The sequence below is a fragment of the Haliotis rufescens genome, unplaced genomic scaffold (genome assembly GCF_023055435.1).
Source record: "Haliotis rufescens isolate VD_foot unplaced genomic scaffold, xgHalRufe1.0.p SCAF_2, whole genome shotgun sequence".
Taxonomy (NCBI): Eukaryota; Metazoa; Mollusca; class Gastropoda; order Lepetellida; family Haliotidae; genus Haliotis; species Haliotis rufescens.
Window position 1 is genome coordinate 67036248 of NW_025963890.1, and position 14498 is coordinate 67050745.

General features: G+C 40.0%; 1 protein-coding gene across 1 annotated transcript; it reads right to left on the reverse strand.

Annotated features, from left to right (window-relative positions):
* Nucleotides 1–4163: 4163 nt before the first annotated feature.
* Nucleotides 4164–11575, reverse strand: LOC124134582 (nucleolar protein 58-like). Its single transcript, XM_046499489.2, has 3 exons — nucleotides 10924–11575; nucleotides 7688–7968; nucleotides 4164–5472 (listed from the first exon to the last, which is right to left on the reverse strand). Exons 1-3 carry the CDS (start codon nucleotides 11345–11347, stop codon nucleotides 5194–5196), a joined length of 984 nt encoding a protein of 327 aa, XP_046355445.2. The 5' UTR covers nucleotides 11348–11575; the 3' UTR covers nucleotides 4164–5193.
* Between the last annotated feature and the right edge of the window lie 2923 nt (nucleotides 11576–14498).

The following is a 14498-nucleotide window of genomic DNA, read 5'->3' on the forward strand; positions in this document are numbered from 1 at the left end:
CATAATATATTTGTAAACATCAGGCTTGAGAAATAAATTTTCTTATCGGGATTTTAGATGTTTAGCATATATATGAACAATGAAAAGATTAAGTATTTGAATATGTAATGGAGAGATGGGGCGAATCTGTGGATGCCGGACGTGGAATCAGAGCCCCGAAAGGGCGAGCTGATTCTACTTCGGAAATCAGCAGATACGATTGATAGATATCCCTCTGTAGTTTTGCATAATGACCAATAGTGTACTGGTGCTTAAGTTTTACTAGTTAAAATGTACGTCCAGTGAATCCCTGGCTCAGAATCAACGGCAAGAGTAATAGCGTGACGTCATCATAATGGTTTCATTGAGGTGGTAACCTCCCAAAACCCCTACATCCCATTTCCCCTACAGCTTAAGACAACAAAGTTCTCGGTCCATGGCACTGCTAATCCCTAGTCTGTTACCTATTTCATACAATGGAACAACCCAAGAAACTCGAATAGATTGAGATAAATATTTAATTACGATTACGATATTATTCAAAATTCATAATACATTATAATAAAATGTTCATTTTTCAAAATTCATAATACATTATAACAAAATGTTCATTTTTCATCTCAACTGTAAATCGTCTCATCTCAGTTTCTCAGTGTAATAATTGTTTCTTCCTATTGTTATTTTTGTAATTTCTAAAAATTGTCTTCTCATCATACAGGCATCTTTCATTACACTTACATTATTTTATTTTTTTTAACTTTCCTTTAAGGCCCCTAATCCCCTAAAGCTCTACCCCTTTCATTTCTACTACCTCTACTCCAGACCTTAATCTCTCCTTTAGGTGAGTTCATAATGCCAGACAGGTAAATGCCGCGTGTTGTTTTAACTAATTGTAGGGGAACTGGGTTGTAGGGGAAATGGGATGTAGGGGTTTTGGGAGATAACCATTGAGGTTATCCAATCTGTACACTTATTTAGTCAGTCGCCACAATACGTTCCTTAGCAGTGGTTGCGCCTGACGATTTCAAGTCTGGAATTAATGTGTCATGCCATCAAGATTCGATATGGGCCGCCATTTAATAATCCATCTGCTGGGAAACCATTACGCTGCCCCATGTAACACTCACAACGCAATAATAATCTTTGTTTACACAAGATGGCGTCGTCACGCAGATGAACATGCGCAGTTGCCTCGGGTCGCGTATAGTTATCAATATTCACTTTGTCTGTCAGTCATCCACATCCATGACAAATCAAGTGCACTGAAAGAGTTAGGAATAATATTAGCGACGAGTGCATTTCCTTACGAACAACATCCGTCATAAAAAAATACTCCTTTTTCCCTTGTGTTTACATCGAAATTCTGACAGTCAGTACCATGTAAAGTTTTCAAATTATTTCCAATGCCCTAAAGATGGTAAATGCTATTTGAGATTGATTATACATCGCAAAGGATACAGGTCAGATGACACAGTATGCCTCGTTTATTTCTTTGTGTGTGTTTTTGACGCGCTCAGCAATGTTCCAGCCATATGGCGGCGGGCTGTAGATAATGGAGTCGAGACCAGATAATCTAGTGATTGATATCATGAGCATCGGTCAACGCAACTGCATGGGATACGATGACAAGTAAGCGAGCCTGACCACCCGATCCCTTTACTCGCCTCGGGTTACAAGCATGGGTTGCTGAAGACCTGTATCTTCACGGTTTTCTCGATGTTGAAACTATATTAATTATAGCTTATTATTAATATACTTCAATTGTCTAAGAACAGCGAGGAACCACAGACCATCTGACTCTGAGTGGATGAGTGGGATAGCTCCGTGAGTAAGTGGATGATTATTTACAGACCGCCGTCATATAGCTGGAATATCACTGAAGACGGCGTTGAACAACAAACAAGCCAAATAATACATTTGACAACCTACAAACCTATCGGTGTTTACCTTGTACAAGTAGATCGTAAAACTGCTCAAGAGTAAACAACATGCATGACAGTACTTTTCTTCTCCCTCCAGTATGTATGGAAATACTCTGTCAGAGGACGTGACTACCCACCCAGTACACAAGGGTCCGATAATGTAAAGACGGCATTCGTGAATTCTGAACCATGAAATAGGGGGTCAAAGACCTCCACCTGTACAGATAGATCATCATAGAGATCTACTCATACAAAGTAATGGAGCACCTTTAGAATTCAACACCACAACTTCTCGTGAGGACAATCTCTGTCGTAGGTCACATGTCTCCCGTCCATTGAATAATACGCCTAATGCTCCGTGGTTTAACACACCAATACTTTACATATGAGGTTATTTATTTGGTTCTCCTCGTACAGGGGACCTTTGTGCACGCTGCATTATGGGACTGCGTGTTCACATACTGCTGTGAGAGCTCCTGGTGCATCCAGGTCTCGTACTGTTTGTTGATAAAGGGGATTAGGATTCATTGGATTTAATGTGCCTTTGCCGTCTTCAAGCAGGACGAAGGACCCGAGCCACGTATATTATAGGGACGCCATTGGGGATATTGGGTTTAGCCATTCGTGTATCTGTTAAACCCCGGGAGTGGAAGGTCGGTGGTTCGATCCCTTGGCCGCCTCATACCAAAAGGTGTCAAAAGATGGTACTTGTTGTTACCCTGTCTGGTGCTCGACGTTAAGCGGATAAAACAAGGACTGGCCAGCTCGGGGTCAGTATTGTGTCTGGGTGGTATAACTCCGGCCTTGTACAAGCAGCCACACACGTGCGTGCACGTTGCTATATAATTGGAAATAATCTTGAACGAGACGTTAAACTCCATTTCACCGCACCTCAACACTGCATAAACAATCCACTGAATTCGTTGGATGACGAAACAACGTTAAGGCTTTTAAGTACTATATTTCTGAGAAAAAAAAAGAATTTTAGACACCACAATACAAAAAAACAAACTAGAAATTGTCAAGTCAAAATAGTTTACTTCATTCAAACATCAGTGATGCTCGCTTGAGCAATGAGCAATGGTTCGGTAATACTGATCGACAAACATGAAAACTGTGCGCTGAATATAATCGGCAAGATGAAAACAACACTGATACTGCAGTAATCAACATACAACTATTCATTTCAATTTTACTTCTAATACAGTGTCCCGATCCTCCAAGCGACCTCAGCGTTACTACACGCTTTTTGTACAACCCTCCGGCAACCGAAGTGCTAAGATCGCTTTGAAGACGGGGGTCATTTCAACAACCGATTTCTGAATACCAGAGTCTCATTATATCCGAGCGCGACTTAGCTGAACATAAAGTTCAGTATTCTTTCTCTTTGAGAGTTCCATAAAACTAGGCGTATCTCTACAGTCTAAAATTGTACCGTTAATAGAGACGACTAATATTTTAGCCGGAATTCTGAAGTGTAACGATATGTAGTGGATGGGGCATTCGCTGTATCACCAGGGCTCGCATTTCGCTAAACCCACCCTAACCCCTGGATCCATTCACGTGGTTCTTGCGTTCATAAACAGCTTGATTTTAATTAATATTTAACCGACCAATTAAACGTCGAGTTAAGGAAAAAGGAACTGGGTAGGGAAGGCGGACATGGACATAAAGACATTATTTCAATCAAAAATAGTTTTGAGGGCTTACTTTTGTAGATCAGTCAGTTTTTTATTGGTGAATATCTCGAAAACTCTAACGTAATCAACTGGACTGGACCCAGTGTTGTTGATAACGCAAACCCAAAATTAACGCTGGTTTGTTACTCGTATTCTGGTTGGTCCGTTAGACTGAGTAGCGTATCAAATTGACTAATGAAAATCAAGAACAGGTAATTTAAGGCCGCGAGAACCAAGGGAATGGGTCAAGGGTTCAGTGTAAGTTTACCGAAATGCGAGTCCTGGTGACATAGAGGATGTGGATGGGAGGAGAATACCGTATTCGACGTAATAAGCCCCCCGCTCTAATAAGCGCCCACGGCGATATTTGCTAATATATTGGCTAGTGAACAATACCTATTAGCACCCCTTCCGATTGATCAATGTACACAACACTTATTTATTCGCGTATAATACACATTCGTGTGTTATATGCACCCTTAATTATGGGCAATCAAATTCTGGAAAAGTGTATCTCTCGTATATAAACATGTCAGTCTGTCAGCATAAACAACAAAAATTATCTTTCAACTCTGTTTTTTTCCACCAAAATAATGTTCTAATAAGAGCCCCCTATTTCTAATTTTGAGAGCGCCCTGAGCGCTTATAACTTCGAATACGGTATACTACTAAGTAAGTTTATAATTGGCTGACTCCTCCCCTCTGTGTACACGTTAAAAACGTGACAGTGTTGTAAACAACACACGCTGACAATGGCTTGAAATAACTTACATGATAATTTACAATGAGGCATTGCATATATACACTATATACACGTTTGTACTCATATGTTAAATATTAAAAAGCAAACAAATGTAAATAGCTTCGTCATAACAATTGATAAATAGGTTGACAAAACAATCGGTAACGTTAAATTCTTAAACTTGTTATCACAGTTCAATTTCCACAGTGGAGCGTGCACTCTGGTAAGCGATTAATACTGACATGTGACTGGCGCGTATTTGTTGGAATTGGAATCAAACAATGGTAAATAATTACGTCATAACAATAGAGCTATGAGCTTGATAAAACAAGTAACGGTAAGTTCGTAAAAGTACTACCACCGTTCCCTCAGATTTGTGGAGCGTTAATCACTGTGCGTACACTCTGGTATACAACTCTAATACTAACAAGGGAGTGGGGTGGAGCGTCAGGTACGAAAGACATTACATACCCGTAATTACAGTTATGAAGGTGAATGCTGGCATCATTGTCAGAAAACGTTATCATCATCATCATCGGACGCAAGGGGATTTATCAACCTCGCCATCGGTTTTGAGAATGCATAATCCTTGTTCAAATTAGATCGACAAACAAGGATACTCTTACAAGGAACGTACCAGGAAGGTCTTCATTATGGCGACAATCCTTATCACTGCTATTTTGCCATATAGCCACAGTCTTGACCAATAACAAATTATGTATTACCATTCATGATTTTGGTCTTCATATAACTGAACTTCGTTGGTACATCACGCTTGATACACGTTTAGGTTAAAGTTGTATTCATTTCACGCCATTCTATCTTTCTGCAATACTTTCTCTCAAGCATGTCTAATGTCCTGTTACCTCCCCTACACAGTTGGCTCGAACGCAGGGTTATCTGAGCCATTGTCATTCGTGTCGACATGCGCTAACTTCCTTCTCCTCACTTCCTCCGCGTGCTTCTCCTTAGCTTTTATTTTGTCTCTAATTTCCTTCATCCTCTTCTCCCTGTTGTCCATGACCTGGTCCATCTTCTGTGTCGTCTGTTCCACCTTCTCCTGCTGGTGCTTGGCGAAACTGTCCAGAGCAGCCAGGTGGTCGCTCTTGTCAATCTCCTTGATCTTCTCGAGTCGTTCCTGCTCTTTCCTCTGGAAGTGGACATAGAAAAAACATATTACATGGTGTCAACAGTATGTACTGTATAACAAGGCAGTAGTCGGAGGGTGCATGTTGTTTCATGCCACTGTCGCCATTAATCCAGGGCGGCATATAAATAATCACGTCTGGACATGGCAGTGACGAACAGTTATCGAAAGTGTGAGTGAGTGAGTATGGTTTTACGCCGCTTTTAGCAATATTCCAGCAATATCACGGCGGGGGACACCAGAAATGGGCTTCACACATTGTCCCCATGTCGGGAATCGAACCCGGGTCTTCGGCGTGACGAGCGAACGCTTTGACCACTAGGCTACCCCACCGCCCCAGTTATCGAAAGTACGACTAATGGAACAACTATGCACAGCTCTTCATAGACAATGTTAAATAGTCATGAATGCAGTTGCAAACCAATTTTATCATTACTCGTTAAAGAATCTAGCTAGATGACTGGCCATCTTACGTCTTGAGAAAAAACATACAAGTGGAGCCGGTTAGCCAGCCTGTTCCAATGTCACGACCTCATAATATTTGATGAGACGTCCCTTGAGTTCGCATGACGTTCTTCTGATGGCGATGAGAAAGATTTAATTGTCACGCGCATGTACTGCCCCGGAAATAAGTCTTGTAACTCGTAAACTCGTAATGATATAATTATTTCCATGTGCCTCTAGCGGAGTGTATGGGATCTAAGAGCTGAACGTTCATGTACACACATCGAGTTTCGGTGCCGTGGTGTACAAGCCTGTTCCGCTCTAAACACCAGGTACACCCCGCTAGTGGCACATGTAACGAATCTTATCATTACGAGTTTACGAGTTAAAAGACTTATATTAGGGGAAATATTTGTGCGACCATTAAATCTCGTAACACAAAACAGCTAGGGTTATTTAACTACAGACTTGGTGTTTAAGTATATACGTGTCCTCTTTGATCTTTTGTTTGATGAACGTCATTGCGGTCAAGAGCTAATAAATATTTGTCGTTGTAATTTGCCATGACATGCTGTATCGCCTTTGAAAATATATTTAATAAAGTACAGTACTGCATAAGGAAGGCCTAATAAGTCTTTATCGATCTTCTCAATCAACAGCAGCTAAACTTGAGTCCACTATTTCCTTCACAGTTCTCTGTCAATCATGATTCCGTTCCTCATTCATAAGTAACACACTGGGATAGGTACGAACTCGTAAGGCACAGTTGCCGAGAAACGCAGAACATGTTTACAGACTTCACGAAGGCGCGTGACCTCCAGCCTTGCCATCGATTCTTTTACTGATATGCCAAGAGTCTTGACACAAGTCCAGACTGCATCGATTGTAGCCGGCAGTGTATAACAGGTCTGATCATTCACTGAGTCGAGGGGTTCATGCTGTTCTCTGCAATACTGACTGAACCTGACATTAATCATGTATACGGCTTGTTACATTACGGCAACCGGGATTATGTGCCACGCCGAAGGTGTGATTGTATTAACATATGAAGTAGAGCAGAGACCAAATACCGATATCGATGTGTGGTCTCTGAGCAGAGTTACAGAAACGCAGTATCGACATTGACTATTCATTTACGATTATAACCATGCAGTATTTGAAAAGGGTTTCTTTATTCCCATTTAGGGCCCGATTTAATATTCGTGAATATCTGGCAAAAAGTGTGACTTCCGCTGTTACAAGTCAGTTATGATAATGATATCGGGTCGAACTAAAGTTGAAGGTGATGGTAGTAGATGTCGAGTGTTGAGTGGGTGTTGTTTTAGGTTACAGAGAGGGACATCTCAGTCTCAGCCGCACGACGTCGGCCTCTCAATAATCCTGTTGTTATTATTATTTTAAATTATTATTATGATAATGATTATGATTATTATTATTATTATTATTATTATCGTAAGCAACGATCCGCGCTGTTTTGGCAGGATGGCATGAACTCACCCAGGTCAAACATTGTAACCTCCCTATCCATATTAGTCAGCTCTTACAACAAGGGTACGGCGATTGTGATCTTCTGCCATGGAATGCCCACTGCATGGGTCAAGTCGTAGAGGAAGTAGGTGTATATGCATATGTAGTTTATTTTACGACGCTATACATGGCTGAAATAATGCCGATGCGACGTTAAATTATAACTCTCACTATTTTACCGTATCGTTCAAGTGTGTATTGGGTTTTTCAAACGCTAAACTCCTACCACATAGGGGCAAAAACACACCTTTCGTCTCCTTTCTGCTCTCTCGAGTTTCTCCTGAATTTCTTCCTCTGTGAGCGTTTTCTTCTTCTTCCTCCTCTTTTCCAGCTTGGCAAGCCGTGGAGGGGGTCTGGCTGCCTCCTCTTTAGCCACAATTTCAAAACTCACTCCGCCTGTGGATTCAGTCTTAGTCTTTGTGATGAGGCCTTCCTCTCTTAGAGCCTGCATAATCATGGACTCTTCAAGTCGATTCTTGTCCTTGGCGCTCAGTCTCTTTTGACAAGGTTTTCCAGTAACCATGAGATCTGGAAAAAGGTTGAAAATATAATAGATTATTCTTGTGCCGCATTAAAACGATTTTTGAAAAAAGGGAGATATTTGATATTTTGTGCGATATAAAGTGTGCAATTTCTCCCGAAGACATGTATCTTCTCAAGGCATGGTATATCTGACTACATAACCATGGGGGCACGGGTCGACCAATCCAATATCGCCCTGCAAAGTTGCGTTAGACGTTCCAGAAACATATATGATCGTGGGTTCGAATTCCAGATTCCCCGTGATGTTTTGATTTGTCGACACCATGACTGTGTTCGTGGAAACAACGAAGTGGTAAACGTCTGACGGAAACACTAAGAAAACGCGATGACAATTACGAACAATTTATAGAGTTTATTCTGATTGTACAGTCTGTACAGGTACGTCAACACTGGATGTCAATACTCAACAATAGCACCTGGTATCTGATGTAGAGAAAAGATAAACCAGAGTTTGAACCTGAAGGATATTTGTGTATTTACAACGGCAAATAGATTCGCATTGATTTTATTACATAATACATTAACGACAGGACGAGGTAGATGCCAATTCTATTGAAATCATGTTTACGTATGTGTCCATTTTGCAATATATTTGTTTAAGATGAATATCATTTCGTATTGATCCGTAAACATTATATTGAGCTACGTAAAGTATATTTGCCAGAATTGTACCGGAAATTTCCAACTTTTTATAAATTCAAACTTGGACTTCTACAGCAATCTGCATGTTGTGACTCATATCACTCTGACCGTCCAGTCGCAAACCGCCTCCAATTTGGGGTGAATAACGTTAATCAATAGAAAGATAAAACATTTTTCATAATTTGTTTCTTCCTGAAACAATAAATCGTATAAAACTACATAATAATGCATGGACACGCATGGAAATCACGGCAGTATAATCCTATTTAAATATGTTTCTGTCCGGTCAAACCCGCAACTGTGATGTTGTCTGACTGATATATATTAGTAAGACGATATATATAGGGCAGTTAATTAGCCAGCTAGCATGTATTGATACGGAATAATGACACAATGCGTTGGTCTCTAATTAGCGTGAGGGCTCACAATGGCATTTGCTGCAGAGTTAGCGTGTCTGGTTTCCCCTGATCACATCCGAGACTGGTAAGTTTCCGTAATGCCTCAGTGTGGGGTAGGCAGGTGCTTGAGTGACAGCAAACTCACGACAATGACATCGTCAACGTCTGCGTACCAACTACTTCATATACAGCTCAAGTCAAGTGGGAGTTGTTTAGCGTTTCTCGGAGTGTTTTTATTAGACTTTGCAATGTTGTCCAAACAACCTGCACGGTTGTCGGAACATAATTCAGTATTGAAATTAGAGCTTGACAAAAGGATTAATAATACTACTACTACTACTACTACTAATAATAATAATTATTATTGTTGTTGTTGTTGTTATTATTATTATCATTATTATTATTATTATTAATCCTTAGAACAATCCTTATTTCTGTAGTGTTTGTGAGACCTTAAACAACCAATACCATTATGAAGTTGAGAATAATTTGTTCTATGCCGGACACTGGAATTGAGCTAATAAGTAAATGCTCAGGACCTTTTGCTGAAAATTGAAGATCATAAAGACAAATTTGGAATCAAAAGTCTTTTAGAGTCAATAGTTCCCCCAAAGTTGATGCGATTGCTTTAATCAGATACGTGTTACTGCTATTTGAAACCTCTGATTTTACTAATCACACCTAAGCATTCTCTAAATCTACGGTGGCATTAAAGGTATTATATACTGACGCACCCATAAGATCTACTTATAATCCATACAGTCCTCGATAAAGCAACGGTTTAGTTCATGTAATCCGTTTTACGGTCAATAGAGGGTTATTATGCTGAAAATTACCGCCAACAGGGACCAATATCACTCCAGAACAGACATGTCAAGAAAACCCGGCGTTTCTTTTGAATAGGCAACTATTGAATTGTACAATGTTCCATAACGATTCTGAATATTCGTAAAGCCGGTAATCCTAGATTAGTGAGTATCGCCTCATTTCCAAATAACAATAGATTCAGATTGTGAGTGTAGGTGGAGATGACAGGGGAAACAATGATGTGAAATAATCAGGGAATGTTCAGATTTGGATACTGTTTGGTAGGGAATATGCGTGTGAAATATAGTTGATATTTCTTACACATACACTTACATCCTCCTTTTTGACCAACAGTATTGTACATATCAACATGTCATTCTAATTCACATGCACTGTGCATCTATAAAGAAAAGTATAAATGCACATATTATCTAACCTTGAAATTGCGTCTTAAAAAATAGATAGTTTCTATAATCATAATAATAAATTTAAAAAATCTATATTTGAAACGTGTGCTCTTAGTGTAACTGCTTAGTTTGTCGCTGTTTTAAAATGTGTATATTTATTAGTCATGAAGAGAAGCATTGATGCTGTTTTCTTGTTGGTTAAATACAAATACAATGCATCGTTATTATCATGTCTCATCACAGGTAAAAAATGTCTAAACGAATTTACGTTGTGGACATATTTCGTTTTGTGTGTGTGTGTGTGTGTGTGGGGGGGGGGGTAGTTAAGGGATTTATGCTGTATTTAGCGATATTGCTGCAATTACATGGCAGTGTATCCATATCTGTTTCTTTATTATACTGCATTACACGTAAATATGTAGAACTGGTACTGAATATCAGTATATAATCATAGACATATGACGTTTTTTGTACATAGATAATTGATTTTTAGCAAATAAATAAAATGTACAACACTATTATAATTAATACATGTTGCTATTGTATCATAGTCTATCGGTTGTGCATGCGTGAATCTTATTACCGTCACCTCTAGTCTAAATATTTAATTTTAATTGCGTTTCCTGTCAAACTTTTATAAAGTTTAGTTTTTACATACACTGATGAACAATAACGAAATAACCAACCTAAATCGTCCCTCTCTCCGCCAAATTCATTTTCAATCTTTTGAACTTCATTAGGATCTGAGAATTCTGTGATGACATGTCCATAGTCATCACATTCTCCAAGTCCAGAATCCGCGCTTTTCTTCGACCCTGCCGAGAACCCACGATCACTTTCCATAGACTGTTCATCCCCGAGAGTGTCACAAGAGTTCAAAGAATCTCGACTCTTAGCCGATCTGCTTTTCTTCTTTTTCCTCAGTTTCCTGACTTTATTTCCTTGATCATCAATGTCATATTCATATTGATCGTCGGGATTTCCCGACTTTATTCTGTCTTTCGTCTGAGTTCCAGAATCACAAATTTCCACATTGTCCGTGTTATCATGCCCAACAGAAGCCGGGCCGACAGGTTGGACCCGCACCGCTTTCGACTGCTTGCAACCCATGCTGAGCTGTGCAAGTGTCCAAATAAACAAGGGATCTGTCCACAAACTCCAAGACAGCCTCTGGATTCAGCAGGTGCGCCTATACGATGGCGTCCGTGGTTACGGCGAATTAAACGACCCGATCTGATCAAAACAGCATCAAATAGTTAAATATCCCTCGCGTGCTGCCATTCGGGCCTGTCTGTGTGCTCACAATACTATGCCGGCGCTGTGAGAACGCTCATTGGATATATTCCCCGAGTATCTAAGTAAATAATAACAGCCGTAGTCAGGTCGCCACCGTGTAGCTATAGACGCAGGCATAATATTTTGCCGAAGGTAGCCGATTATAACATCGGCTATTTACGTCATTCATGGGAGGTAACTCTAAATCTAAAGGAGGATCAATAGATCGAGTGGGCACGATTGTAAACAAATGACGAAACAAACTAAACATGACCTATTTGATTTCACGAATAAGGCTATAAGCCTTCCAAAATAAAATGTATCCAAATATTCTTTTCAATGGAATGTTGTACGACTTTATGAAGAGTTCTGTCTGATTATAGCTTTCCAATTAAAATAGAGCAATAGCCAGGCCTATCATTAGAAGGCGGGGTCTCATACAGGGATGACCTTTGCACATTCTACCTCGGGGGGGGGGGGGGGGGGGGGGTTGTGAATCTATGTCTTTGACGTAGTCAACCGTCCCGTTTCATACTAACTAATTAACTAATTAAACTTTGACCGTGAGACTGATGAACAACTATATCTTGGCATCGATTGAATGGCTTGTTTGTGTCTTGTTTAACGCCGCACTCAGCAATATTCCAGCTATATGACGACGGTCTGTAAATAATCGAGTCTGGACCGGACAATCCAGTGATTGATATCATGAGCATGGATCGACGCAACTGGGATACGATGCCATGCTATCAGCTAAGTCAGCAAATCAGAAAACCTGATGCTCTTACGACGAGCATCGCTAACAGGTCGCCTCTCATGGCAAGCATGGGTTGCTGAAGACCAATTCTAACCCGGGTCTTCTCGGGTGCTTTGAATAGCAACCGGATTATATTAAATCACGCAATGCATATGGGAAAAGAGTTTATTTTATCAATCATAGTTTAAATCACACACATTTAGAAACTCGTGTTGTATGTTTAGAAAAGTGCTCAAACACTGTTGTTAACAATATTCCAGCTGTATGACGGCGGTCTGTAAATAATCGAGTCTGGACCAGGGAATTGGGATCGATGACATGCATCAACCAAGTCAGCGAGTCTGACCACCCGATCCCGTTAGTCGCCGTTTACGACAAGCATAGTCACCTTTTATGGCAAGCATGCATGGGTTGCTGAAGACCTATTCTAACCCGGAATCTTCACGGGTCTCAAACACTGTACATGTATATTGAATGTATACTGTATTCGTTTCCAAACCCCACAAAATTCACTGTACCTTACAGGTGAATCGGGTGTACACAAATATATGTCACATACAAGGACAACAAATTAATATATAATGTCATTTCTCATAAACATTCACGCTGTTACTCGGCTGACCACTCCGTGATTATTACGTATTAATGCATTCACAACCCTCTGTGTAATTGTTCGACATCACGCTCTGTGTGTCCTACTTATATATTAATTATACATGTTGATTATCAGACGGGAACACTAAACTGCAACGGCGATCTTGTAGTTTGCTAGTGTATGTGTGTGTGTGTGTGTGTGTGTGTGTGTGTGTGTGTGAGAGAGAAAGAGAGAGAAAGAGAGAGAGAGAGAGAGAGTAAGTGTGTGTACACCAACCCCCACCAGCAAGAGCGCGGGCGGGCGAAAATATATTAAAATATATAAAAAATAAAAGACTTGTGTTTCACTATTTAAGTAAGGTCCTTAAATTATGTTTTGACATAGGTCGAGGCGTTATGCTTTCGAAAACGAATTTTTAAGAAATATACCTCAAGAAAGATCAAGCTGAACTGAGTTTATTTTATTAAAGTGCAATGGTATAGGTGTATTTTATTTATCACATCGGGTCATAAACATTTCCACATCGGCGGGAAAATTGAGAGAAGAAAACTTTTTTATTATTTCAAGAATGAACATTCCGGACGTGAGATGCGAAAAACAGAGAAATATACGGACAACCTAAAAGGCGCGACTCACAAAACTGGCGAAACCAGAACATTATTATCATGGCGACGGTCTGTAAATAATCGAGTCTGAACCAGATATTCCAGTGATTGACATCATGAGCATGGATCTACACAATTATGATACGATGACATGCATCAGCCAAGTCAACGAGCCTGACCACCCGATCCCGTCAGTCGCCTCTTACGACAAGCATGGGTTGCTGAAGACCAATTCTAACCCAATATGTGTTGTTAACCTTCCTGTCGCTACAGGGATAAAACAAGGAATGGTCGGCTGGCAGTCAGTATCTACTGTGTCTCAGTGGGGTATCCATATTAAGCTGAGGCCATCTTCCCGAGGCAAGAGAGTAAACTGACTATACAAGTCCGTGGTGTCTCAATGGCCTTGCACTATAAAACCGGCATTATATATCTGCTCGTCGTAAGAGGAAAATAATGGTTTCGGGTGGCCGGGCTCGCTGACTTGGTTGCTGCATATCATCGTATCCAAGTGGGGTTGAACGGTGCTCGTGATATCAGTCACTGGATTGTCTGGTCCAGACTCGATTATTTTCAGACCCACGTCATATAGCTGGAAGCGTGGCGTAAACACACAAAACATAATAACATTAAACGGTAACCATGCCCACAAGAGAGACGAACAATAAAAAAAACTAAAAACAAACAAAATAATAATGAAGGAATGTCCCTTATACCTAAATAATTTCTTTTCCCAAACAATAGATAAGCTGCCACAAATTATAACCAACGTAACAAACAGAACATAACTGTACCTTTTGGCAGAACAAGCACGTTTCGAAAGTCATTATAATAGACTCATTAAAACAGTGGAATTCACAAAATGAAAATGTTAAAAATAGTTTTTCAATAGCTGAATTTAAAACAAAAAATTAATCCCAATGTTAATAGATCTCCATATTAGTTCAGTTGTGGAAAGCGTGAAATTAATATCATACACACAAGGCTCAGGCATAGATGAAGCAATCTGAATGATGATTTATTTAGGGT

Excerpts from the sequence above, each read along its gene's own strand:
- LOC124134582 (XM_046499489.2), bottom strand. The coding sequence starts at position 11,347 with ATGGGTTGCAAGCAGTCGAAAGCGGTGCGGGTCCAACCTGTCGGCCCG. Across the intron at positions 7,969-10,923 it reads CGGAGAGAGGGACGATTTAG|ATCTCATGGTTACTGGAAAA; the intron begins GTTGGTTATTTC and ends ACCTTTTTCCAG. Across the intron at positions 5,473-7,687 it reads GAGCAGAAAGGAGACGAAAG|AGGAAAGAGCAGGAACGACT; the intron begins GTGTGTTTTTGC and ends GTCCACTTCCAG.